The 27,463-nt window shown below is 38.3% G+C and overlaps 1 protein-coding gene across 1 annotated transcript; it reads left to right on the top strand.

The window, feature by feature from the left end:
• Positions 1-2,978: 2,978 nt before the first annotated feature.
• Positions 2,979-27,274, top strand: enpp6 (ectonucleotide pyrophosphatase/phosphodiesterase 6). The gene is made up of 8 exons (XM_088009266.1): positions 2,979-3,317; positions 7,390-7,569; positions 13,949-14,060; positions 15,526-15,667; positions 16,378-16,557; positions 17,597-17,734; positions 22,376-22,499; positions 24,180-27,274. Exons 1-8 carry the CDS (start codon positions 3,062-3,064, stop codon positions 24,386-24,388), a joined length of 1,341 nt encoding a protein of 446 aa, XP_087865392.1. The 5' UTR covers positions 2,979-3,061; the 3' UTR covers positions 24,389-27,274.
• The last annotated feature ends 189 nt before the right edge of the window (positions 27,275-27,463 follow it).

Raw genomic sequence — 27,463 nt, forward strand, 5'->3', positions numbered from 1 at the left:
TAAAAATAGACCTTATTTGGGAAATGCTTATCTCAGATGTAAAAATAATACAGTAATAATGCTGTAGGTTATTTAGTTTTTATAAATTTTAATAAAATATTTTCACAGGAATGTCGCCATGTTTTTCACACTGCAATGCATTCTGGGTAAATGACGTGTACAGGTCCAACTGCCTGGCTCCTCTAGCCAAAACAGTGATGAGAAACATTATTAAGCCTTTTTAATTTGAACCAGAGCGCATTGAAATCAATCGGAACGTAGAAATAACAAGAGGTGATGAAGATGAGGAGGAGCAAACAGAAGAAGAGGACAAGAGTTGGCCATAGGAGCTGCTGCCTTCAGCTTCATAATGAAACAATGAATGACACTTACCTCTGGAAAGTGGCAAGTGTCACTTATCGGACTATGTGATCTGGCAAGTACTTCTGTAGCTCTGCGTCATTTGTTTGGTGTTGGTACTTGTGGTTTTACAGTTCTGGTGATCTAGCTCCATTAGCATTTCCAGGAGTAATAGCCCATTAGCGCTGCTTGTCTTTGAAGTTTCTCTCAGCGTCTGTAGCGCTGTGTCTTGTTCGACATCAGCTGTGCTGCTTAGAGTTCAGTGCAGTGGTAACAGCCACACTGGACTTAATTACCACCATGGACCTGGTCGATTGGTGATGTCAATACCGCAGGCAGTATAGCTCCTGTTATCATCTTAAAGAGCGTCCAGCTCTGCATGTCTCAGCGGGAGCACAACATTTATTTTTAGCTCGTTAAGGTAGCCATCACACTGCTCTTCCTGAAGAGCAAGAGCAGCGTGGTTTTCTTCCTGGTCGTGGAACATTGGACCAGCTCCACACACTCAGCAGGGTCCTGGAGGGTGCTTGGGTCTACATGTGTTTTGTGGACTTGGGCGTTCGACCGTGTCCCTCGGGGGGCCATGTGGCCCCCCGAGGGACACGGGGACATACTCCCCATACTCTCTGGGAGTATGGGGTACCGGGCCCTTTGATACGGGCTGTCAGGTCCCTGTATGACCGTTGCCAGAGTCTGGTCCGCATTGCCGGCAGTAAGTCGGGCTCGTTTCCGGTGAGAGTTGGACTCTGCCAAGGCTGCCCTTTGTCACTAATTCTGTTCATTACTTTTATGGACAGAATTTCTAGGCACAGCCGAGGTGTTGAGGGGATCCGTTTTGTTGGTCTTACGATCGCATCTCTGCTTTTTGTGGATGATGTGGTCCTATTGGCTTCATCAAGTAGTGATCTGCAGCTCTCACTGGAGCGGTTCACAGCTGAGTGTGAAGCAGCCGGGATGAGGATCAGTGCCTCAAAATCCAAGGCCAGAAAAGGGTAGAGTGCCTCCTCCGGGTCAGGGAGGATGTCCTGCCCCAAGTGGAGGAGTTTAAGTATCTGGGGATCTTGTTCACGAATGAGGGAAAAAGGGAGCAGGAGATCAACAGGTGGATTGGCGCAGCGTCTGCTGTGAAGCGGGCGCTGTACCGGTCTGTCGAGGTGAAGAGAGAGCTGAGTCAAAAAGTGAAGCTCTCGATTTACCAGTCGATCTACGTTCCCACCCTCATCTATGGTCATGAGCTTTGGGTCATGACCGAAAGAACGAGGTCACGGATACAAGCAGCCGAGATGGGTTTCCTCTGCTGGGTGGCTGGGCTCTCCCTTAGAGATAGGGTGAGAAGCTCAGTCATCCAGGAGGGACTCAGAGTAGAGCTGCTGCTCCTCCACGTTGAGAGGAACCAGTTGAGGTGGCTCGGGCATCTGGTCAGGATGCCTCCTGGACCCCTCCCTGGTGAGGTGTTCTGGGCACATCCCACCGGGAGGAAGCCCTGGGGAAGACCCAGCACACGCTGGAGGGACTATGTCTCTCAGCTGGCCTGGGAACACCTTGGGATTCCTCGGAGGAGCTGGAAGAAGTGGCTGGGGAGAGGGAAGTCTGGGACTCCCTTCTTAGGCTGCTGCCCCCGCGACCCGACCCCGGATAAAGCGGAAGAAAATGGATGGATGGATGGATGGATGGATGGATGGAAGGTAGCCATCACCTTAATGCTACCTTAACGTTGGCTGTTAGAGCCTTCGTTGGTTTTGCTGGTATAAATGGCTCAAAGTGTTGTGGACTAATGTCCAGGGTCCAGATCAGGTCCTTCATTGCCCGCCTCTCGCACTGCGCTCTTCTTTCTTTCATGTGGAAAATTATCCAGATTCTGTCTCAATTTTCATTTTTTATCACAGCCGATAGTGACACAGTGTGGCATTTTCTAAAATGACACCAGTCAAATAGAATATGATAAACAACTACTGGGGTAAAGTTAGCTTTCCTGTGTTTACTCGGTAGACTACAGTACTGAATGGACCATTATGCATCATCAACCCAGTGGTGAAAAAATGGCGACCTCCATGGGTGAAAAGTATAACAAAAGATGTACATTTTTGAAGTAATTATGAGTTTTGGTGTGTCAAAAACAGCATTTTTTTTAAATAATATGAATATTGCAACATATTTAAGCCAGCATGTTCAACTAGTCCTGGATCCTTTTAATCTTGACTTCTACCTTAATGAAAAACTCTGCAAAGAAACATAGATCCTCAAAGAGGGTTGATTTAAATATCCAGATAGGTCAGCCTGTGTCCAGTTTGAGTGAAAGGAGTGAAATTTCCATTAGTTTTGCTAATATATCCAGTTTTGGGTTTTGTTTTCTGTCATAAAAGATGGTGAAGTTAGTGAAAAAATTAGGTGACATTGCCTTTTATTGAAGTTTCACAAATCAGATAAATGTTTCACAAATCACAATCTTGGTTTTAAATATTATGCTATTAACTGACAATAATCTAGTCCAGGTTTGAAGAATCTAGCTGTTATAATTTTTTAACTAGAGTAGATGAAAGATGCTGAAGGTAGTGAAAAATTAGGAGGAATCGCCCTTTAGCCATTTCCCAAATAGGGAGCTGCAATCGGGAAACCAACTTCAGCTTCGTGTAACCACACCCACCACAGTGTGCCTGTTTGAACGCTCCAGGCCACATTCACCGTAGGTATTTGGTGGAACGATTCAGAACGAGGCCCTAATATGTCCACGACACAAATCTCCCCGTGTTTTTCCCATATGTGCTTTTTTCTGCTACTTCTGTTTAAAGCGCTACAACCGGGTCTCGCTGCCCGCCCGTTACTTGTGTTTTTGCTCGACGGCTTTCGTTATGACTATATAGATGAACTACATGAACTTCCGGGGTTTCGCGAGCTCGTGGAGAGAGGAGTGAAGGTGGACTACATGACTCCAGATTTTCCGAGTCTGTCATACCCAAATTACTATTCCTTAATGACAGGTAAGTTATCAAACCATCAGTCAAGTTATCTGTTCACAAACCCTATGATATCAGATTATAAGTTAAATGAGCATCATTTTTCTTGCACAGCCTAAATACCTTTGTGGTAGTGTAAATTTTGATTGAACAGAACTATAATATGTTGTGAAATTATTTAAGTCTCAGCCATGATAATATTTTAATATAGATTTTAAGCAATCTGTAGCAGACTGAAAGGCATAGTATTCTGTTATCCATACTCAAAAAGGACTTTCTATCAAACTTTCTTCATGTATCAAATCATCTTCCTACTGTGAGTATATGAAGCAAGTATATATGTATATATATATATATATATACATATATATATATATATATATATATATATATATATATATATATATATATGTATATATATATATATATGTATATATATTTATTGTTGAGAAAAGTCGAGCTCATCCCACTTCCCCATGCTGGAGATTTTAGTTTAATAATAACAATAAATAAAGTTATCTTTAAAACTGATTACACAGGTGACATCAAGACCCAACAGTAGAGTCAGATGGTAATAAAATTAATCTGGTTGTGTGTGTTGTTATTGTGTCCTGCTTTAATTGTACTTTTTTCTATTTAATCATAAAAAATCATAGTCAGACAGAAGGAGAGTTATGAGGAAAAGCAGGTTTCCTGGAAAAAGAGGAAGTTTCCAGCCTGCAGTGATTAAAAATAGTTCAGACTGCTCATTTTGAGCTTTAAAGGTTTAAGGAATAAAATCTAAACATTTTGAGTAATTGGATAAAACCCAGAGTAAAATACTTGAATTAATAATGATAACGTATTATTAAGCCAATAATTAATATTGGTTTAACCAGTGGTTGGTGTTGGTTTGATTATAAGAATATTTACACTTACTCTTATACTTATGGAAGTACTTAAAGGTGAAACAAGTAACTGTAACATGGTGTCAAATAATTAGAATAATGAATTATTCTTGGTTTCTTTTCAGAAATGTCTGTAATAACACATTATGATTATAAGAGTAACTAATAAGTAATGGTTATTATAATATTATAAGTGAATGCTAAATCAGAGAAACTAAGGGGTTATAAATGTGATTTTCAGATCAGATTTCAGAAATGGGTATTTTGTTTGCTTAATTAACATTTTCCTGCCTGATGAGTACATGTACAAGTCTATAGCAATAGAGATCCAGTGGGACACAATAGTAACCCATGCTGGGGGCTGTCTGGCAGTAAAGTAAAACATTGCTGCCCTGATCTGGGTTGAAATAACATAATAGGTTTGATAATTGTTAACACCCTCTGTCATATGGCTGATATAAGACAGACAGTTTCATTCTCGGGCGTTTACCATTTAAGTGAAGTTGGAAAAAGTTATATTTAGCTCCTTAAAGAAGAAGGGGAGTGAGGAAATTGAAACTGATTGGAAAACATATAAGAATTTTGGCAATATTGTAATTTTTATAATATTGATGTGACCAATTAAGGAGATGAGTAGCATCTTTAACTATTAAACTTTTAAAGCTAACATACTTAGACACTTCCGACCTGGAATAGATTATTCATCTCTGATGCTATGTTGCATCACTATAAATTGGAATCTGAAAAGTTGTTGGCATTATTATCCCAGCTGATGGATCCTTGTAAGCCACACAAAAAGGCAGGTGCTCTAGGACAAAAAAGTGAAAGAAAACAGAAGGTTAAAATAATAACAAATATTGTAAATGTGATAGGAGTTTATTTCTAATGCATTCCAGATGCAAACATATTTTTAAATCTCTCATTACTGAGGTTTCAATTCAGATAAAGATTTCACAAATCACAAACTAGGTTTGAAATATTCTGCCATTAGCGTAGATTAGAATAATCTACTCCAGATTTGAAGTGTCGATGTATGTTCGTTTTTAAAGCAGAACAAATGATTTCTTAACATTTATATGTTAAATATAATTTCCAGTTACTTATTTACAGTCATATGTCAAGTCATATGTTAAGTATAATTTACATGATAATAATTATTCACCGAATTTAACTTGATTGTACACAATTCCAAAAGGTGACGTGAAAAATAATTAAATTCAAAGCTTTATGTATGATTTATTTTGGAGAGAGGAAGTCTTTTATTTTGAAGAATGCTTAACAGGATCTAGTTTTGTCTTTTGCCACTATCGAGCCTTCTGTTGATTTCGGTTGCTTGGTTACGAACAGCCGTAGTTCAGCAAGTGTACTGTTAAAACAAATCTGAACAGAAACTGTTCAGCAAATACGTCTGAGCCTCCGTTATAATCTCCCTTTAGCCATTTCCCGAATCAGAAGCTACAATCGAAAGCCAACTTCAGCTTCGATTGAAGTTGGCTTAAAACGACGTATCTTAAAACGAGATACGTAACTCGTTATAACGAGATACGTAACTCGTTATAACGAGATACGTGACTCGTTATAACGAGATAGCGATCGAAAATTTTTTTTTTACTGCATGATAGCAATGCGCTTCCGTATAAAACCAACGTGAAGCGTGACTACGAGGCGAGCAAAAAAGCTCCTCAATGGGCTGAACCTGCATGATGAGGTTAGCTCAGGGCTGGGCAGCTCCAGGCCTGGAGGGTCTCCTGCAACTTTTAGATGTATCTCAACTTCAACACACCTGAGTCCAATAATGAGGTCGTTAGCAGGACTCTGGAGAACCTGACTGCTCTGAGGAGGAGATTCAGCTGTTAGATTCAAGTGTGTTGAACCAGGGAGACGTCTAAGAGCTGCAGGACACCGGATTGCCCACCCCTGGGTTAGCTCTATACACACACACACACACACACACACACACATATATATATATATATTACAATTATTAATTTCTCCAAACATAGAAACTAGCCTGGTGGGGGGCCAAGTAAAGCATGGCAGCTGCCAGGCTTCTAATACACTGGGGGAAACCCTGCTACTGCACTAACATCAGTATTCATGAAGTGCTTTGAGAGACTTGTAGCTCAACATATCAAAGACCTGCTCCCACCGGTTTTGGATCCTTATCAATTTGCATAGAGGGCTCATCTAGAACAAGACAATTATGGAGTGATCTTTGTGGACTACTTCTCTGCTTTAACTCAATAATTTCACAGATTATTGTTAACAAAACAACCACAGGGATGTGTGCTTAGCCCGCACCTCTGTATATGCATAACTGCAAAGCTACTCACTCTTCCAATCATAACATTTGATGATAACACACTGTAATTGGACTTATTACAGGAGTAGGTTAATTCTTCTACTGGCAGAATGGTGTGGAAGAAACAACCTTCAGCTAAATACAACAAAAAACAAAAGAGATGGTGCTATATTTCTGGAAAAATAGAATTGAACTATGTCCTTTCCACATTGATGGAACCTATGTGAAAAGGGTTCAGACCTTCAAGTTCCTTGGTGTTCACATCTCTGAGAACTTCTACTGGTCAGAAAACACATCAGTGTTGAAGAAGGCCTGGTGATGCCTGCGCTACCTGTGTCTGCTTCAAAAAAAACCATCTGCAACAACAGTTGCTGGTGTCTTTCTATGTGTCCATTATTGAGTGGGTTCTGGCATCCTGCATCACAATATGGTACTCCAGCCGCTCTGTCTAATGTTATGCATCTTGATTGTTTATAAAGCTTTCAGCAGAGCTTCTCCATTAATCTTGTTGCACTGCTAAAAATGCTGTGCAATGACAAGAAATCTAAACTACAGGCCATATTTTAATTCAATTTGATATTATGTTTTTCCTATATTTTTTGTGAGGCACTTTTATCTGTGAAAGGTGCTATACAAATAAAATCTTACTAACTTAAATTTATTTTCTCCCCTCCACTGCATCTTGTTTACAGTTTATTAAATCTGTCAGAAAAAAAGTATTATTCTCTGAGAGGCACTTTGAACATCCAGGCTGAAGAGGCAGGTTCTTAAGTACTTGTAGGCCCCTATTCACTGTTAAAGTGAATAGTAGAATGTCCATGTTTTTAATGTTTTTGATTTAGTGAGTAGTTTTTTTAGATTTTAAATAATTAGTTTTAAAACTTTACAATGCTATTATTTTTTTCAGGCCGTCACTGTGAGACCCATCAGATGGTTGGAAATTACATGTGGAATGAAGTCTTAAACAAAGAGTTTCTTATCGGAACCAATCCTGATAGTCGGTTGCCTCTTTGGTGGAATGGATCAGAACCTCTCTGGGTCACCATGCAAAACCTGGGAAAGAAAGTTTTCATGTACTTCTGGCCTGGTGAGTACACACTGTTAACTTAAGGACTCCTTAACACTTTTGATAAAATTTCTTCAACTGCAGCTGAAAGATTGTCTGTAAATAAATCCATTGCTATAGCTTCTTTTTTGTGACTTTGTTGTATCTTATTTCTTTTTCATTCAGATTGGTGTAAATAAGACCAGTTCACAACATAAGTTGTGAACTGGTCTTTATTCAAGGCACTTTATTGTCTAGATCCCGGGTTGTTAGGTTATTTGTAGTTTGATTTCACTTGTTTCATTATTATTTTGTGTTACTTATTTTGTTTAGATCTATCTTGTCCCTGTTTTCCTTTAGTTAAGTTCTTAGAGTTTTTAGTTATGTTTATTTCTTACAGTTACTTATTCTTTCTAGTTCAGGGGTGGCAAACCTGCTGCTCTCAAGCTGCATGCGTCTCTTCTACGGATCATGTGCGGCTCTTTGGTTCTGGAATATCCCGCACTCCTTGAAGGCAGCACTGACAATTGCTGAATTTCAGATGACGTAGCACGTCACCCAATGCACATGGAGGGCAGGAAGTAAATTCAGCCCATTTATTTCTATTGATCCAGGATCAAAATGTCTAAAGTCTGTCCTGTACTGTTGTTCCAACCATTCTAATAGAGAGAAAGATAAACGTTATTTTCTTGTTTCGAAGGTAGTTGGTCATAAGGGAGTTAATTTTAAAAAATATACCAAAACGTTTTTAGGATTAAAATTTAAGGTTTTATTGATTGTTTTTAAGTGTTTAAACTCTATGACCCCTTCTTACTTAAGTGAGCTCTTGCAGCCTCGCATTGACCGAAGTACAACTGCACAGGAAAGTGGGGAATGGCTGTAGGGCCCACCCACCAACTTTTAATGCCTGTCCCTAAAGCTAGGTAAAAAACTAGAGGGGACAGAGCCTTTTCTGAGGCGACACCTAGAATTTGGAACAGTCTCCCTCTGTCTGTTAAGCTCTCTCAGTCAGCAGGTCAGTTTCTCGTTTGTGCATTTGGCAGACTTGGCAACATCTCATGTAGACCCGAATATCCATGCTCAACCCTGTCCAATACGCCAATGCTTTATAGGTTTTATATAATCCGAAATGTCCAGATAAGGGGTCATTATGGTTGTGATGCAATAATTGTGGAGGAAATGATGGAGGGATGTAGACCTAATAGTTTTAGGTCTACGTCCCTAAAACTGTAGATCAGTTATAGATCTTGGGTTGATCCTATAGATCAACCCAAGATCTATAGGGTTGATCTATAGGACAATCCTATAAATCTTGTCTTGTAGAATGGTGTACTTGATGGTTGGTGTTTCCTGTAGTGATCTGTTATTTGTTGATAAAGATTTTGTACAAAAGAATCTTGTTGTTGAGCCTTCCAGATGTTCAGTGTAGACGAGAAGTGTCTCGCATTGACCGAAGTACAACTGCACAGGAAAGTGGGGAATGGTTTGAAATGCCAATAGGGCCTTGTGACAGAGCATCCGAAATTGTGTTATATTTTACTTTTCGATACTCAACAGTAAAAGAGATGGAGAGTCAAGTACTGGGTTATTGAGTTTTGAATACCCAGACCAACAATGAATGGTTAGTTACAATAGGGAAATGTCATCCTTCAATGTAATACCTTCATTTTCAATGGCCCACACAACACATGTGATGGAGAGGCAACAATATTCAAACATCAGGGATTAAAATTCGCCATTCAGCCACACCCACAGGATTTACCATCTTGGTATTCTATGTCGTTAAACACAAGTTTAAACCTAGTAAAAGGAGGAGAATCTGTAGGAAAACAGGTGACTTCCTGTTCAAAGGGGGCATGCACACTTGATGTTTAATGACAAATAATCAAATTTTGAGGGTTAGCCACACCCACATGCTTTGATATAGGAAAAAAAGATGGCTATTGACCTCAATACTATGCTGAGTGATTGTGTGCTTGTATCTCAAAAGCTGTAGGAGGATTTTGCTCCGATACAATATGTCTAACGGAGACAACATGGCAGCTTTGATCCAAAATGGCCGACTTCTTGTGGGGTTTGGACCATGGCTCCAGGAGACTTTTTTGTATGTCCTGTCAAGATACACATGTGTACTGAATTTTTTGATTGTGAGTCACAGCATGGCTTTGGGCTGATTTAAAAAAAAAAAAAAAAAGATTTCTATGGGGTGCTGTGGAGAAACTAGGCCAAACCCCACCAAATTTTGGACAACATTCCTGTCGAGGCGTGGACAAGGACTGATCACAGGGAATTTGGTGCAGCTTGGCTGAAGAATGTGGAATTTAGAGCCAAATGCATGGGAATCGGATTTGGAGACCATTGCCTCCAAATCCGAGGCCATGGTCTTCTGCCGGAAAAGGGTAGAGTGCCTTCTCTGGGTCAGGGAGGGTCGTCCTGCCTCAAGTGGAGGAGTTTAAGTATCTCAGGATCTTGTTCACGAATGGGGGAAGAAGGGACCGGGAGATCGACAGGCGGATTGGCGCAGCATCTGCCGTGAAGCGGGCGCTGCACCGGTCCATCGTGGTGAAGAGAGAGCTGAGTGGAAAAGCGAAGCTCTCGATTTACCGGTCGATCTACGTTCCCACCCTCATCTATGGTCATGAGCTTTGGGTCATGACCGAAAGAACGAGATCACAGATACAAGCGGCCGAAATGCGTTTCCTCCGCAGGGTGGCTGGGCTCTCCCTTAGAGAAAGAAGCTCAGTCATCCAGGAGGGACTCAGAGTAGAGCTGCTGCTCCTCCACGTCGAAAGGAGCCAGTTGAGGCTCGGGCATCTGGTCAGGATGCCTCCTGGACGCCTCCCTGGTGAGGAGTTCTGGGCACGTCCCACCGGGAGGAAGCCCCGAGGAAGACCCAGGACACGCTGGAGGGACTATGTCTCTCAGCTGGTCTGGGAATGCCTTGGGATTCCCCCGAAGGAGCTGGAAGAAGTGGCTGAGGAAAGGAAAGTCTGGGCCTCCCTTCGTAAGCTGCTACCCCCGCGACCCGACCCCGGATGAAGCGGAAGAAGATGGATGGATGGATGGATGGATGGATGGATGGATGGGAACTGCATGACCTGTGACTTCGCCACAGAAACGTCCTCCACCGAAAACTCCAGGGGCCTCATGCATAAAAGACTGCGCAGTTTTGACACTAAAACTTGGAGTATGGAAAAATTTAGAAAAGTGCGGCGTACAAAAAAAAAAAAAAAAAATCGGATGCGTAAAGCCATGCACACGCATGTGGCCGCACACCTTTCCTTTATAAATCCTAATTTGCGGGAAATAGAGCGCAGCTGCTGGTCCGCCCCTTCGCCACCCACAAATACATATGTAAATTAGTATAAATACCTGGAACCACGTGAAGCAATAACCATGACAAAGTCCTTGTTTGAAGCAGTTTAAGTATTTATAATAATAATTATTATTATTATTTCTTTTATTTAAAAGGTACTCAGAGGGCACATGATGTCACCTCACAAAAAAAACTACATTTTAAAGAAAAAAAATCCAAATTAAAAACATAAAAAATAAAGAGATCGTGCAAATGCCTGTCTGAACAGTAGAGCGTTCAGCCAGGATTTAAAGACAGACAGAGAGTCAGAGGGTCATTTGAGTGGGGAAAGTGGACTAAATAGTAGAATCGTGTGTATAACTTGTACATTTATAGAATAGAGAGGCTTTATGTCCATAAGGCGCATTCACAAAGTGGGTGGCTGGACTGAAGGATGGCTGCAGTTGGACCGGTACCGGTACCGCACTGCTCCTTCTTTAGGTTTTGCTCAGAGATCCAGGATGATCAGTCTGAGCAATCTAACGCTCATAAACCATCATCATTATCATCATCATTTCCCTGCAGATCAATATGATCAATCGCTTCCTCTGAATCCTTCCATTGATGATGTTCTCCATCAGAGCCAAAGTGCTCCACAATTACGCGGCTCACCTTTGCGCAGCTACTTTTATACATGTGATTGCATACACACCTTGATCACCTTAAAAAATAATCAAACCTTTTGATTATTTTTAATCAGCAGCTTTGAGTTAATCTGCTGATCCAACCCTGTTTTCTTCTTTCAGAAATCACCCCATAGATGCATTTCCTGCGCTTCGGCTCACAGACCAATGCGCTACATCTTTATGAGACAAAAACTGAGGAAAAGTACTATTTACATTCGAGCGAATATTTCCTTTATTTTGTGTGCTTGTTATTTTATTGTCTGAGGATAAATGAGGTTCAGTTTCATCGTTTACGTTGAAGCAATAAAATATTAAAATCATGAAAAACATCAGGTTTGATGCTTCTTAGTCTAAATAACACCGAATGTAGTCAGATTTCAATGTATTTAGGTGAGTTTTTGATGCTTTGTAGTTCGATATTATCCACAGAAAAAGTTTGCGTGGCTGCACATTTTCACGCCAGTGAAAAAGTGTATGTATATTTTTGCAAACCTTAACGCAAAGTACATGCTGACTTTTGTGTAAAATATGGAACTGCACATTTTTTGTGCGCAACGCCGCTTTATGCATGAGGCCCCATGTGCTTTAAAGCAAGTCAGGTCAACTTATTTTCTTTCTTCTGACATAAGATCGTCTTAATTTGACCACGTCCCCTAAAGATGCTCAAAAAGTCACAATCTTGATAATGTTTAATCCTCCATCCCTTAAACGCATACTGACCAAATATGAGGCTGATAACTTGAAATCCCTAGGAGATACTCACCAAAGTTCAAGGTGTTAACATGAGAAATGGCAAAAAAAATAAAATTCTTTGACCCAAAATGGACACCTCCCTCTACATTGAGCATACCTTCAGGAGACTTTTTTTTCTTCTTTCAGGCGATCTATCTACATACTATGTACATGTTGGGGGCGCAGTCTGCCAAGCCCACTTGTGATTTCATTAAAATTAGTTCATCTCATGCAGGGGACAATTTTGGGCAAAGTTTGGTGAGTTTTTGAAAATGTTTAAGCCCCCAAATTTGAAATTTCGGGCAGAAAAGAACAACAAAATGAGCTGAAATAATAGGCCTTCGCAGCGCTTCCTCTGCTTGGGCCTACTAAGCAGCTCAAACATACAAAATAAAACTCCTATTGATGTGACTTCTGCTTTGGCACAGCAGGCCTCTCTATTGTTACTCTATTGCACATATGTCAGAGTCAAGGCCCGCGGGCCACATCCGGCCCGCGAGAAGTTTTTTTGCGGCCCCTGGGATGATCTTGATTTATTATTAGAACCGGCCCGCAGACCGCAGCAAGCCGGCACCCCGTCTGAAAAAAAATATCTTCCTTATTTGAACTGTAAGTAGTTCTTTAAATGTTCTGTGAGATGATGTACTTACCCATGTATCCATAACAACCGGAACTTTCAATATCCACCAAGTTATTGCCGAAATATACCGTCTATTAAACGAGTGCCCCCCGGATTAATTACACTCTCTGCAGCTGCAGCTGCGAAGTTACCGTATTAACCCGATACTTGCTGGAAAGTGCAACATCTCCCCTTTCAGAAACCGTTGGAATTTTTCCACTTAGCGCTACGTGTGGCGGAATTACGGTACTGCAAATTTAGATGTGTCGCCGGCGACACATCTAAATGCCTTGACTCTGACATATGTGGATTAATAGATTTTTGCACTTTATTTTATTGTATTTCAATCCAATTATATTTTAAAAATATTTCAGTTGTGTCTGTTGAAAATTAAAGATTACTGACAGAGCCATAAGAAAATATTGCTTTATTTATCTGATCATATTGGAATATATTTGTTAGGTTTTCAGTAGGTTCAATTAGGTTCACTAGACTATATGCGTCATTTAAAAAAAATTCAATGAACATTCGATCAATCCGGCCCTCGGCTTGTAGCTAAATTTTTTATTTGGCCCTCCATCCATTTGACTTTGACACCCCTGCTCTATTGTTTACCTCCATTCACAATCTCCATATTACATCCTAGTCTGAATTCTGGCTTTGCTGATCAAAACGTTAGAACTTGTCAGAAGAAACATGTTGGTCCAATTAAACTTACTTTAAAACTAAATCTGCCAGATGTATGATCAATCTGGGGCTTAAATACATTTCAGTCCCAATGTATTGGGGCATTTGTATTGCCACAATACAAATGCCCCTGTCAGCAGGTCAATTTGTTGAGTCAAATTGACCTTTTAACTCAACAGGTCAATTTATCATGGACCTGTTGAATGCAACACATGAATAGAAATAAAATTGTGTTTGTTATGGAGACAACAAAGATTCAAAGAAGGTCAAATCTATTATATATTTCAGGTTAAAGTAAATCCAAATCTAATCATACTCATCTGAACTGTGATATTAGTTATTTGTTAATGCATCTGCAGGTAACAGATAACAGGCACAATGATTTCCTATACTTGTTTTTAGGCTGTGAAGTGGAAATTCTAAATGTCCGTCCAGAATTCTGCAAAGAATATGTTAGCAGTCCATCAGAAGAAGATCTTATACATTCGATAACCAGTTCACTTGCTGCCTTGAGGTAAGAAGACTTTTTTTTCAAACATAATATCTTATAAAGATATTATAAAATAAAATCTATAAGACTTTGGCAACACATGTAATACTCACTTGTAAAAAAGGTTCACTTTTTTTTTGTTTAATTGTGTGATTTATTAACAAAAAGAAAAATACTCTTAGCATGCACATGCAGTTTCCCAGGGTCCCTGTCCTGCTGGCCACATTATTGATGTATTGCTATTCATCAATACACCTTTATTGAAAAAGAAAACAGTAGATAGTTTAGTAAAATAATATGGATTCTACAGGTTTAAGGGTTTTCAAACTTTAATTGCAATTTATTGTGTCAACACTAAATAAAAATCTTATAAAGAAATTTATCAGAATCATTTTATTGCCATAGCCAATAAACATGTTTACAGTCTAGGAAATTGCTTTGATGTAATGGCACAAAAGTAAATAAACAATAATAAATAAAACATGAAAAACTAAAATATACAATGTATCTAGAATTCTGATGGAGTACTGGCCCTTTAAAGGTTGGCGGTTGTAGCCGGTCACCTTATTAGAGGCACACAATGCGATTTGGTCTGTCTATCGCTGGTTGTGGCCCCTGGGTACCATATGGTGATAGAGGAGGTGAGGATGGAGATATGTGTGTGTGGTTTTGTTTTTTTCACACACACATAATTTGCGTAAAATGTGTATATTTTTGATGGAATTCAATATATGACTTAAATGCAATGTGTAAATTATTATTCCCAACTCCAAAGTCACTGCAAATATATTTTTTTTCTGTGGCTTCAGTCCCATACTCCTGCCTTTTTCTCCTCTCCTTTTTTAAAATTGATTATTTACAAATGCAAGTTCAATCAAGTCTTACAAATTCCCAAAAAGTCAACACAACGAATAACTTTGTTGGGCATTTAGTCCAGCACTGGGGCAGAATGATGAAATTAAAGTCCAAAGTTTTCTCTGCAGCTGAACCATTTCTGTTTGGGGCCTGCAAACACAGAAATGCTTCATTTACAAGGACAATTAGAAAAATAAATAGAAATATTTTTTCTAACTTCTACATCAGACCTACATCTTTATTCACAGACAAGTGTGTATGTTGAAAATAAAGTATTCTTGACCCGAACCCCTCCGCCCCCAACGCCACCCCTTTATTATTAGACCAAGGGTTGCCGGACTAATGATAAATTGTTATATTTAGCTAAATATTATTGTTGAGGGGCACAAGCAGGTCTCCTGATGCGCAGATAAAAATATGTGAAAAACAAGGAGAAAATTGGGGGGGTAAAACCCCCTCAAAAAGGGCACTTGGGGCGTCAAGGATAAAAGGGGCAGGGTCTCAAGCCCCCAGCCCCACCCTCCTCTGCACATGCTTGAGGCTCTTTATGTTTTGCTTCATTTGTTTTAATATACATTTTTTCAATACTATTGGTTAGAGATTTGTTATAATATGCCTTTGTTTGTTTTTGTAGTTCAGGAAAAGCAGACATGGCAGCTGTTTACTATGAGAAAATAGATGTGGAAGGACATCACTTTGGCCCAGAGTCTCTTCAGGTCAAAACTGCTGTGCAACACCTCGATCTCACCATGCAGATCCTAAACCAAAAAATCAAGGTAATAACATCACTATTGCTTTTGCAGATTTTTACCTTTGTATGTATATCTATGTACTTGATGTATGCTTCTTTTTGGTAAGTCTAGTGTCAAGACTGTTCACTTCAGTTCAGACACATGAACTGAAATGTTTAAAATGAAGATTTCTCCCTGTTCTACATATTTTCTTTCTGTAATAAGTCAAAAGGAATGCACTAAAGCCCCGGCACAACATCAAAATTGTCCACAGATGATGTACAAACACTAAAAAGTGTTGAACAAACTTAAAATAATGTCTTGCATAGTTTGTGGAAAATACTTTTTTGGTAATAACTTCCAGACTTAGATCTTATTGAGAAACTGCACACATGCATTGCACAAGGACTTGGAAATTATGAACCTTTTTACAAGCCTTTATTGTTAAACTAGCTGGTTTTAGGCCTTTTTACACAGTCTTTATGGTTTCAAAACTCACTCCCTGTACTATGCCACTTCATTTAAGAAATTAACTTGCTTTAATTAATTTCTGTCTGGGAACCACTGGGGCTCTTACAGGCATCTGGTTTGAGTTTCATGTTGATATGAATGTTAAAAACATGTTCAGCTATACTGATTTCACAAGCGAAATAAGTGTGTGTGTGTGTGTGTGTGTGTGTGTGTGTGTGTGTGTGTGTGTGTGTGTGTGTGTGTGTGTGTGTGTTCATAATTTTGTGTTGCTTATTTTCTTTCAGGACAGCAACCTGGAGAATCAGCTAAATGTGATGTTATTTTCAGACCATGGTATGACAAAGATCCAGTGGATGGAGAAGGTGATAGAATTGGACAAATATATAGACATGTCAGACATTGTGAAGATGATGGATAGAGGACCAGTAGTCAGCCTGTGGCCTAAAAATACCACATACCAAAAGGTAATCCTGTGTCACTTTTTTCTTTACTCACATGTTTTAATAATAAAACTATGCATAAATGTTGCAATTTTGTTGCCTCAGAGCTTTGATAGAGAACATTAGCTTACACAGTGTCATAAAAATAAGGACCACAACAAACATATCAGGAACAAAGATGAATCAAATTTAAACCAATGTTTTGTTCTAAAATAAAATCCAACAATATGCATCTCTTGAAAATGGAAAATATATGACAAACATACAAATTAACTTACTCTACAAATCCATCAGAATTGACAGGCAGACAAGGAGGAATTAAGAATTCTGGTTCTGTTCTCAGGACTTTTCAAGGATTCAAGGATTTTTTTTTCTTGTCATACCACCTTGATCATTTGTGGTATGAAATTTGTACTCAGGTCCCAGATTAAGAATTTACTACACAAAAAAATCGATAAATAAACAATGAACAATAGAGTAATTTAAGTGATATATATGTAGTTTCTGTGTCTGTGTGTAAATAATCTCTGAGGTGAAGCTGTACTTAGTGCAGCCTGAGTTCAGTAGTTTGACGGCTGAAGGGAAGAAACTGTTCCTCAGCCTCTTGTATTGAAAAAAAAAAAGATTTTCTTTTGCCTAAATTTGTTAGTTTGCATTCATGTTATTTATTTATGTTAACTTTCTCATTTTAGTCTTTAAAATACTAGAATTTGCTCAATGTTAAATTTAAAAACAAATATTAATTCAGAGTAGTTTTATTTCCAAATATTTTTTTATTCATGGCAACGTTCTCGACAGACCGTTTTACCTCATGCAAAGGAGTTTCTGACTCGTTGCTGTCTCCTGCCTCTGTGGAGCGTTGCACCTTCAAAATAAAAAATGTCAAAATCAAATAGTTTTCGCAACTGTGGTGAATTTCTTGGGAGGGACACGTCCCCTCCGTCCCACCTGGTTCCTACGCCTATGATAACATTTCTGATTGCTAATTAGTAGCCATTTCAGAGTTGCTTTATAAAATTAGTTTTTTGAAGTTGTGAATGTTTCTGTTTGTGTGTATTATCAGGTCTATTCTGCCTTGAGCCAGGTCCATAACATGCGAGTCTATTCCAGGCAGGAAATCCCTGAACGGTTCCTTTACAAAAAAGGGAAGTTTGTTTCCTCTCTCACTTTGGTTGCTGAACCAGGCTGGTTTATCACTAAGGTATGAAATAGCATTATATCAACATATGTAATTTTTTATTTGTCATCTCATCTTTTTTAGAGTATTTGCCTTTGAGAATAGAACATGATTTTGCAGCTAATAGTTTAGTTACAAAGTAAAAGAAATATCAGAGTAAAAAAACAACATCACCTTAAATTCAATGTATTTACTTACAAAATTGCTCATTTGCAATTGCAAAATAAAAAACTGTAACTGCCCAGGTAAAAAATAAATATACTAAGCATGTTAAACTTCAGCATACTTGAAGCCAGACTAACCGTCAGGATACTTTAATGTGTTATTTTGGAACAACTAATTTTTTACTTGGTGTATTTTAGTAGTAATTCAATTGTAGTAAATCACTATTTAAAGTGTACTAAGTGTACTATAATGTGCTTTTTTGGAACAACTAACAGTATTCTTTGTATAAGTATATGGCTTCTTGTGTAATATAAACGTGCTTGGTTAGTATATCTTAAGTATACTATTTTTGTGATCCAATTACATTTAAAATATCTTTAGAATGTATAAAATAAAGAGTTAAGAGGGATTTCATTTTTGTACATAGTCACACTTATTCTCCAAGTTACTAGTATAAGTTTCATATCAATAAGACAATATTTGGGGAAAACAGATGTGGCATGCAAATATCGGCAGGCTCAATCCCATATTGCCAAAAACTGCATCCCCCTCCAAATTCAAAGAAACAAAGAGCAAAGAGTGAAATAACCTTTTCTACATGATCACACTTGTTCTCTGAGCTACTGGTATAAGTTTCACATCATTAGGACAATAGATGGGGGATGCAGATATTGGCAGGCTCTGAAATTCAAATACATCCCCTCCTACATTCATACACTACTAGACATTGAAGGTTGATATCACATTTTCTTCATAATGGGGCTCTGTTTTCTCATGCGTTAAGCTATTATTGTGTGTTACGACTGGCTCAAGGTCATAACAAAAACGTGAAACCATGCCGTGGTTAAAGTGCATACAAATGAATATTAACAAAAACAACAATAGATTGTGGATATCAGTATCAGTAGTGTAAAGCAAATGCTTGGATGTGTTGTATGAGTGCATATGGAAGTGTTGAGGTGCCGACACAAAGACAAACTCAAAACTCAAAAGTGCAACAGGAGGGGAGCTGAGGCCTGGCCACCAAACACCACAGGCGTCAATCGGCAGAGTGGATGCTGAAGGCGACCCAGAAGACGGAGACAGGCAGGTTCAAGTACTCTGCGCTCCAAATGAACAAATCAGCAGCACCTGTAAAGGGAGGAGCACAAAGACAGGCAAGACCTGCAACCCAGGCCCACAAGGCCCAGGGCCGTAACAGTGTTAAAAGAAAAAGCGGGAAATTGCAAACCATGAGCAGAGAACATATTCATCCGACACCGAGTGTAAAACGTTCAACTCGTATGTCTCAGTAAAGATGTCAAAACCGTATTTATTTCAATTCATCTGTGAAATAAAACCTACCGTTTTAGAGCTTATATGGTTAAGAAACACAATAATGTTATGAGTATCTTTAAAAGTTGCCTCTTTGGTCATATTTCAGTCTGTTTTTTCATCAATATTGCAAGAGTTTAGAGCGATGCGCCTTCCCGCGACAGGACCTGCAAGGCCCGGTCCTAATGCTCAGTGCTCACCCTGCACCCCTCTGTGAAGTGTGGATTCAGTCAAGTGCACATAAGGGTTCGAGTACGTAGGTTTACAAGCGTGTAAAAATGTGAGAATTGGGACAGAACACTCCTGTGTCGTAACTTCAACATCCAAAATGCTGTGACTGGTCATTGTTTAGGCATTTGTGCTGCTAAAAAGTACAACTACAACAAAACAAATTATTTTAAATGTACAGTAAATGTATTTTTGCTTTTCTAAGTCATTGGTGGAGATATTTGTTGGAGATATGCATTTTTGTTATGACTTGTTGAAAACAGAAAATTGTATGTAATCACACATTTTCGGTAGAGTGAAACAAAAATTATTTCAATACTTTACCTTGAAAATATTTTAGCTTCCTCAATGAACTTTGCCATATCTCCAAGATGGCAAAAAATACATATTAGAATGTACTAATAATCAATTTAACAGTCTGCCATTTGACTAATTAGAGACACGATTTATGTTTACTCAAAAGTTAGTTTGGTATAAAGTGGAGCTAATGTGCCAACAAAGATCAAGTTAAGGACAAACATATGGCATATATAAAAAAAATGCCAGATGCTACATTTGAAAAAAGAAAGACTAATGGAACTAAAATGTCATTTTTAAAGAAACTATGAATGTTGTGACTTTATAGACCAAAAATGTTGCAAGAAATTCATAAGGAACTCTGACATCAATTTTCTTCCCCTCGACCCTGAGAAGAAAACGATTGTTTAAAAATCACAATGATATCACAAAAAATAAGAACCAGATGAGCTTTCTATTCCCCTCCCACAAAAAACTTAAGGTATTAATTTCCTTATTAAGTATAAAGTTTTCCCTATAATGACTTTATGCAAAAGAAATTCAAAATAAATATCAGTTCCTTTGCGTTTTGTGGCTAAGATTTTGAGACGATGCACTTTTTTCAACCGCAGCTTCATTAATGTTTTTAGAAAGATTTTTAAAAGTGGATATTCTACAAGAAATCTATTCCATCTTTAAGTTTTAATATAATACAATTTGGTCTTCTAACAGGGGATGAACAGTTAATTTATGATATATTTAATCCTCTGGCTAAGTTTTATTTGCAAACATTACTTTCTAAAAATCACCTCAATTTTTTAATGCAAAATAATTTTAACCTTTGCAACCTTTAAATATTGCAACATCATAAAAGCCCAATGTTTATACTAATATTTTAATATCTTAATTGAAGAATGTCTTGCATTTATGACATTTTGTTTTTCTTTCCTCACAGTTAGTTTGTGACTATTCTTTATTTCTTCTTTTTTATGCTCAGTTTATCATATCAAACTTTTTATTATCGTGTGCCTTGTCATGCTATTTTCTTTTAATTTTCAATAAAGACTTGAAAAAAACAAAACATTGCCATGAAGCCGCCTTTTAACTCAAAACGTCACATTCAGCAATGAATTGTGGGTAATACACTTCGCCGAAGTCCATAAAAATGCGGACTTTGTGTAAGGGCGGAAATAGGACCCAAAATGGGCAGAGTGAAGGGTGGATGTGGAGAATGTTGGACACACTCCGACCTCTAACCTTCAGGATGAAGGAGCATTTGAAGGACAAGGGCGGAACGAGGAAGGGAGCGCGAGTTTTGGGACAGGGGACATTCTCAGCAGGGATGCGTTTCTCGCCATAACACCAGCTTTACAGCTGTTCTTTTTATAGAACTTTTTAAAAAAAACTGAAAGTGTGCATTACCGCCACCATCTGGTCTGGAATGCGAACTGGAGCTAATGCTAATAGCTAATAGATAGATCTTACATCACACATCTGAAAATGGACAGGGAAGAGACAGCTTCTGTGTTTCAGTCCATTGACTGCTGGTATGAGTTTCATATCGATAAGATAATATTTGGGTAAAATACACATTGCATGCAAATATTGGCAAACTAATAATTTACTTTGCCAAAAAAATGCATCCCCTTGTTAACATCCATCCATCCATCCATCCATCTTCTTCCGCTTATCCGTAGTCAGGTTGTGGCGTTAGCAGCCTAAGAAGGGAGGCCCAAGCTTCCCTCTTCCCGTTCACTTGTTCCAGCTCCTCCTGGAGAACCCCAAGGCGTTCCCAGGCCACTCTACCTTTTTCCGGCTCAAGACCATGGCCTCATCCTGGCCGCTTCTCACTCGGCTGCAAACCGCTCCAGTGAGAGCTGCAGATCACGACCTGATGAAGCCAATAGCACCACATCATCCACAAAAAGCAGAGACGCGATCCTAAGGGCACCAAAACGGATCCCCTCAACACCTCAGCTGCACCTACAAATTCTGTCCATGATGGTAATGAACAGAATCTGTATGTTTTAGTTAAAAAACTGAAATGATACCCCTAACCATTTGGATGCACATTCACAGTGAATTTGTGGATTACACAGATATGTGTCATCCTTCTTTTGGAAAAACTGACTCATGATCTTAACCACAAATTGGACATTTTTGAAGCTTTGGGGTCCACTTGAGTCTTTCCTACTTAATCCCTAAGATTTTAGTTTTTTATTATTTTTGTTTTACTGCTTTATTTATTCTTTCTGGAGTGTTTTTTTTCCCCTTTGGTTGTGAGGTGACGTGAACTGGAGGAAGAGACTAATAACTCCTGATCTCTTATTCATGTGGGGTATTTTGTTATAGTTTTGTTTTTTGTTTCTTTTGTGTGTGTATGTGGGAGGCAGCACAGAATTTTCTTTTGTTCTTTGTTTTGTAACTGATCTAAAATTAATTTTAAAAAAAAAGAAGAAAATTTTGATAATTCTAGCTAAACTTAAGAGAGGTTTGGTCTGATTTAATTTTTAAAATATGTTGGCAAGACTGAAGCATCTTGTTCATAATTTTTTTCAGTAAACACTGGTATTATGTATTCAGTACATACATTCTGTCAATAATATTACGTAACATGCTGTTTACTTTGTGTGAAAGCATGTTATGTCTCATGTCATCAGTATTTATTGGTGTTCTCTGCAGAACAAGACAACATTACCCTACTGGAAAAATGACTCTGGGGAGGCATCAGCTTGGCAAAATGGCTGGCATGGTTATGATAATGAGTTCCTTGACATGAGAGGCTTTTTCTTGGCGGTAGGACCAGGTAAATTAATTTCAAATGTTACTATGGTATTTTGTTTTACTTGTGATCTAGTAACACCTTTTTACACCACTTTTAACATCTAGTGTGTAACACAGTAACAAAAGATACATTTGCCAAAAAGAGACAAAAATACAAGATTTCCTATAACATAAGATAAAAAAATAACTCTTTGGGATTGGGATGACAGTTAGCTCCTTTAAGAAAAGTTGACTGCTCCATCGTTTTGTTTATGAGTGATGGTAGAATAAAGTGGGAGATGGACAGACTGACTTGGGCTTTTTCTGCTGAAATGCCAGCACAGAAAAAAAAGAGCCAAGCCAAAAAGCAAAACTCTTGATTACCATTCCATCTGCATTCTGACCCTCACCCAGGACCACGGCATATGGACTTCAACATCTGCTTTCAGAAATCCCTCAAAGTAAAACCACAGCTTCTCTCTACCAAAGGTGTCGATTCAGATGGTTTGTAAATGTCTCAACCCATTTACAAACTATTTCATATTAGGGTCCAGTGGACCCAAATACTAGTAACAACTCAGAGTTGTGACTGGTTCTCCTCTAGAAAAGTTTAGGAAATCTTGGGTTACTCTAACTTATCACAAGTCAAGAACAACATTAAGTTAAGAGCCTTAAATGTTCAGTTTTTCAATCATATATCTAAATAAAATTCAAAAATGAGTCATTACTTATATACCATTTCAGATTTGTTTACTAATGCTTGCAGTTTGAAAATAGTTTGAAAATAGAAAATACATTTAAATCAAGTAAAACTATTTTGGTGTAGTTTAGAGTATCCTTAAATTCTTGTAACCTCCAGAAAAAAAGGTAAAGGTCTGGTGGTTATTTCTTTTGATAGCTTTAGAAAACTGTAACTTGTGTAAATTATTATGGACACGCCCCCAGTTGTTGTGTTGTTCCCTTTTTCTGTTCCATGCAACAACCAGGTCTGTTGAACAATTCTGGGACCAGACCATTACCCCTCAGAGACACTACATTGAGAAACAATGGGATTTGTTTAAGTATAAAACAATTTTTAATGCCAAAAATGATAAAATGTTACAAGTAATATAAAAGAAATAGATACAGTGACATTCACTGTCCAGTTGGGCTCCACCCAGCACACCTTAAAGATTGTAACACAAGATCTGCTTTTATTTTTTCCTCATTCTGCATCCACTCTAAGAGGCATCGGCCTGCTTTGATCAGTTTTGTTTATGTGTGACTGTCATCAGTTTTATATGTTATGGCTATGTAAGCGTGCAGCAGTGTGCATGTGAGCAGATAAGAGAAGGAGAAAAAAATCATATATTCATAACAATCTGGAGAAAGTCTGATTTACCTTGACCAACCAAGAAATCTATTTTATGATATTTGACAACCATTACTAGCTTGATGGATAAATTTAAATAATACACAGTATTTTATGGATATGCTATGGAATACCACCTGTTATCTTATGTCCTCCCACTGTTGTGTGTTTGTTTGGGAGGTGACTGTGGTGTGGTATTTTCATGTTGGAAATCTATAAAATCAATTAAAAAAATTACAAAAAAAATACAAGATGTATATTTGGAACAGGACATGTGTGTTGGTGCCTTGTCAGGTTTTTATGAAATTGTGTTCAAACTGGAATGAGAAAATATAAAGTAGAGACCTAAATATATTTTCTTTGTCTACCCAGACTTCAAGAAGAATGTTCGAGCAGCTCCAATTAGATCAGTGGATGTCTACAACCTGATGTGCTGGACTTTAGGTGTACATCCTTTGCCTAATAATGGATCTTGGTCTCGAGTTGAGTACCTACTAAATGGCTTTGAAAGTCCGTTACAGTTTGGAATGCTTTGGACCTGCAGTATGGCTTTACTGGGAGTACTGTTAGAATTTTACTAGAGCATGCAAATGAATTATCATGTATAGATTTTAGTTGCAATGATCTGCTGTGGTTAGTGAAAAAATAATTACAAATTTAATTACACTTATACTTCTGACAAGTACATGTACATATCTGACTATACTGTAATTGTACTTTTAACATACGTTTCAATTTACTTCTGTTTTTATTTTGCTTGATTTTTAGATTGATAAATACTATCCATGATATCATTTTGCTTTGTATTGTTGTTGGTCAATGTTTTTTTCCTCTGTTTTATTTTTTTTATTTTATTTTTTTATCTAAGAACATTTTTAGTTACCATAAACTGATGAACTAATTAACAGTATAAAAAACTGTAACATTCAAGGAGAATATATGGTTGGCCAAAAGTCAAACTACAAAAATTGTTCCCCAAAAAACTGAATAACTTCACGTAAAAATGACCACAATGGGTTGGTCTCACAGTTAGAAATTGGCACCACTTGTTTTGTGAGCTTTCTGAGAATCTGCAGTGAACTAAACTGAAAACAGAGGTGCAGTTTTGAAAATTAACAAATGGATAATGGACAAGTTCTGTCAGCAAAGCTGAAATTTGTTGATTGTTACAAAACAATTAATAGGTCCAAATTTGATATAGGCTATAAGACTGAGAGGAAGAGGGAAAAAAGCATTATGAAAAAATTGATGGGACCCTGTGATTCAGATTGGAATCACATGGTGCTCTGTTCCACAGTGACTGCTTGTTGTTTTATAAGATACTGAACATTTTTTTAGAAACGCAGTATTTTGGGGTATATTTTTCCTGCAGTGTCTCAACAACAATGCCATGTGCCCTTTAGCATCAATTGCAGGTTGAAAATAACGTCATGCTGTTCACAAACTGCTGAGGTTTGTTCTCCATTTCTTCTTTAAGAGCAGCCTTCAGGTCATTGTGGCTGAGGGATATAGAGTTAGAGCCTCTGCACAATGACTCAACTGACCCCACAGGTTTCCTATCTAAGGTATTTTATCACATAAATAAAGCAATGTACAATAATACTGAAAGCATCAGAATTTTCACATTTAAATGTTCTCCCTAGACACAAAGCAGATAAATTCTTGAAAGCTAGCTGTCCTACTAATTAATAAAAAAATACTCAAAGAAATAAAAATAAAAATGGAAAATAAAATAAAAAAGGAACAGGGAATCTCTCAAAGAAATTCAGAAAAGGGCTGTAAAACTTGCTTTGCTGTGGTTTTAGAATCACAAACTGTATATCTAATTTTTCTAAGCCTATAGGGACATGTAAGATATGTCATGTCCTTTGTTTTGTTTGTATTCAAAATGAGATCATTGTTTTCACATCATGACACAAAACAGTTCACCAGATCTCTTTTCTCAGCCTCTTGTTCATCTCTGATGCAACCAATAACTGCAGAGTCATCTGAGTATTTCTGTAGATGACAAGTCAGAGTTGTGCCATTAGTCTGAAGTGTAGAGTGAAAAGGAACGCTGAGAGTACAGTTCCCTGCAGTGCTCCTGTGTTGCTGTTGCTGGTCAGTCTCACAAACTGGTCTGTGAGCTAGTCATATATCCAGGTGATTGTTCAGGCCTTCACTTGGGTCTTCTGAATTTTCTGACAAAGCAAATCAGGCTGAACTGTATTAAATGCACTGGAGAAATCAAAGAACATGATCCTCACAGAGCTGCCAGCTTTGTCCAGATGACAGTGGGTTTGTTGAAGCAGGTTTATGACGGCATCTTCAACTCCAACTCCATGATGATAACCAAACTGCAGGGGGTCCTGATATGTGCTTGAATGCTTAGTAAAGTGGAACAACAGGAATTTCTCCAGGACATTCACCTTACCCATCAGTCATTGATGACTGATGGGTAAGGTGGGGAATCAACCACACAAGCCACCTCTTCTGAGCCTGTATCTTTCCAATCCCATATCTTTGGTGCAAGAAATTGCTTATTTGGAACTACAACATTGGAAATCGCAATGGGATCGTTGTGTTCAGATTATCTCTGAGACGGGGCTTCACCAGGGAATACCCAATGCAGTCTGCAACTGGCAGGTCGCTCTCTGCTCTGCTGGGATAGGACTTTGGATTCTGGTAAAAGCAGAGGGGGTGGACTCTGTATATAGGTGTAACAACAGAACAGCTATAGACAAACAGAAGTTGAGTACGTATCTGTTAGGTGTCGGTCACCTGACCCACCACTAATAACAAACAAGAACTGACTTCACACAATGAACACAAAGGGGTATTTATACACAAACAAAGGCTAGCCTACACAATCAAGGGGGACGGGGGGAACAGACCAAGACAGACAATGAGCAAACCTAAACAACTAATTCAATCCAACATATAACTACAACACAAATGTGAAAACAAAACTTAGTACCATAAACCAATTGTACTAATAGTACAATTAGTACTAATAGTACAATTGGTTTATGGTACTAAAACCAATTAGTTTTTAGTACCATAAACTAAAAACTAAGGTAGATTCTCCAGAGTCAAGTCCCCTGATGGATTGCTCCACGTCTTGGTTTTGCCTTACAACCAGTCCTCTTCCCCAGCCAATCACTGGGTGGGGAAAAGCTGAAGGAAACTCCACATACTGCCCTCTTCTGGAAACTCCATGGGCCAGCATGTTAGGTAGTCAGCGGTAGAGTTCAGCTTCCTAGGAATGTGATGGACATCAAATTGAAATGGTTGCATAATATTGGTGTACATGAATCATATCATTTCAGGTGCACAGTGACCTGCGCAGTTTGGTGGACACATTGTCCCACCGAACTATGTGAGCTGCATTTAATAAAGTCTGTCATACGACGTATTAATGCACAAAAAAGAGTTGTGGTGATCTGTATTTATCTGTTTAATTCCAATAAAAACCTGTTTCCCCTGTCTGATATTGTTTTATTCTTTCAAACGCCTCTGCATTTAAAATACTTTAAACAGGTAGGATATTCTAATAAAAGGGTCAGTGCATACAGCTACAGCTTTTAATTTTAAATGTATATAAATTGTTCCAATGCTAATCTAACCATAACTCCTAAGCTTCCACTTCAGTCCCGTCACTCAAATGTTATCCAATA

Source organism: Poecilia mexicana, unplaced genomic scaffold, assembly GCF_051168715.1.
Source record: "Poecilia mexicana isolate PSO_F unplaced genomic scaffold, ASM5116871v1 scaffold_10, whole genome shotgun sequence".
Lineage (NCBI taxonomy): Eukaryota > Metazoa > Chordata > Actinopteri > Cyprinodontiformes > Poeciliidae > Poecilia > Poecilia mexicana.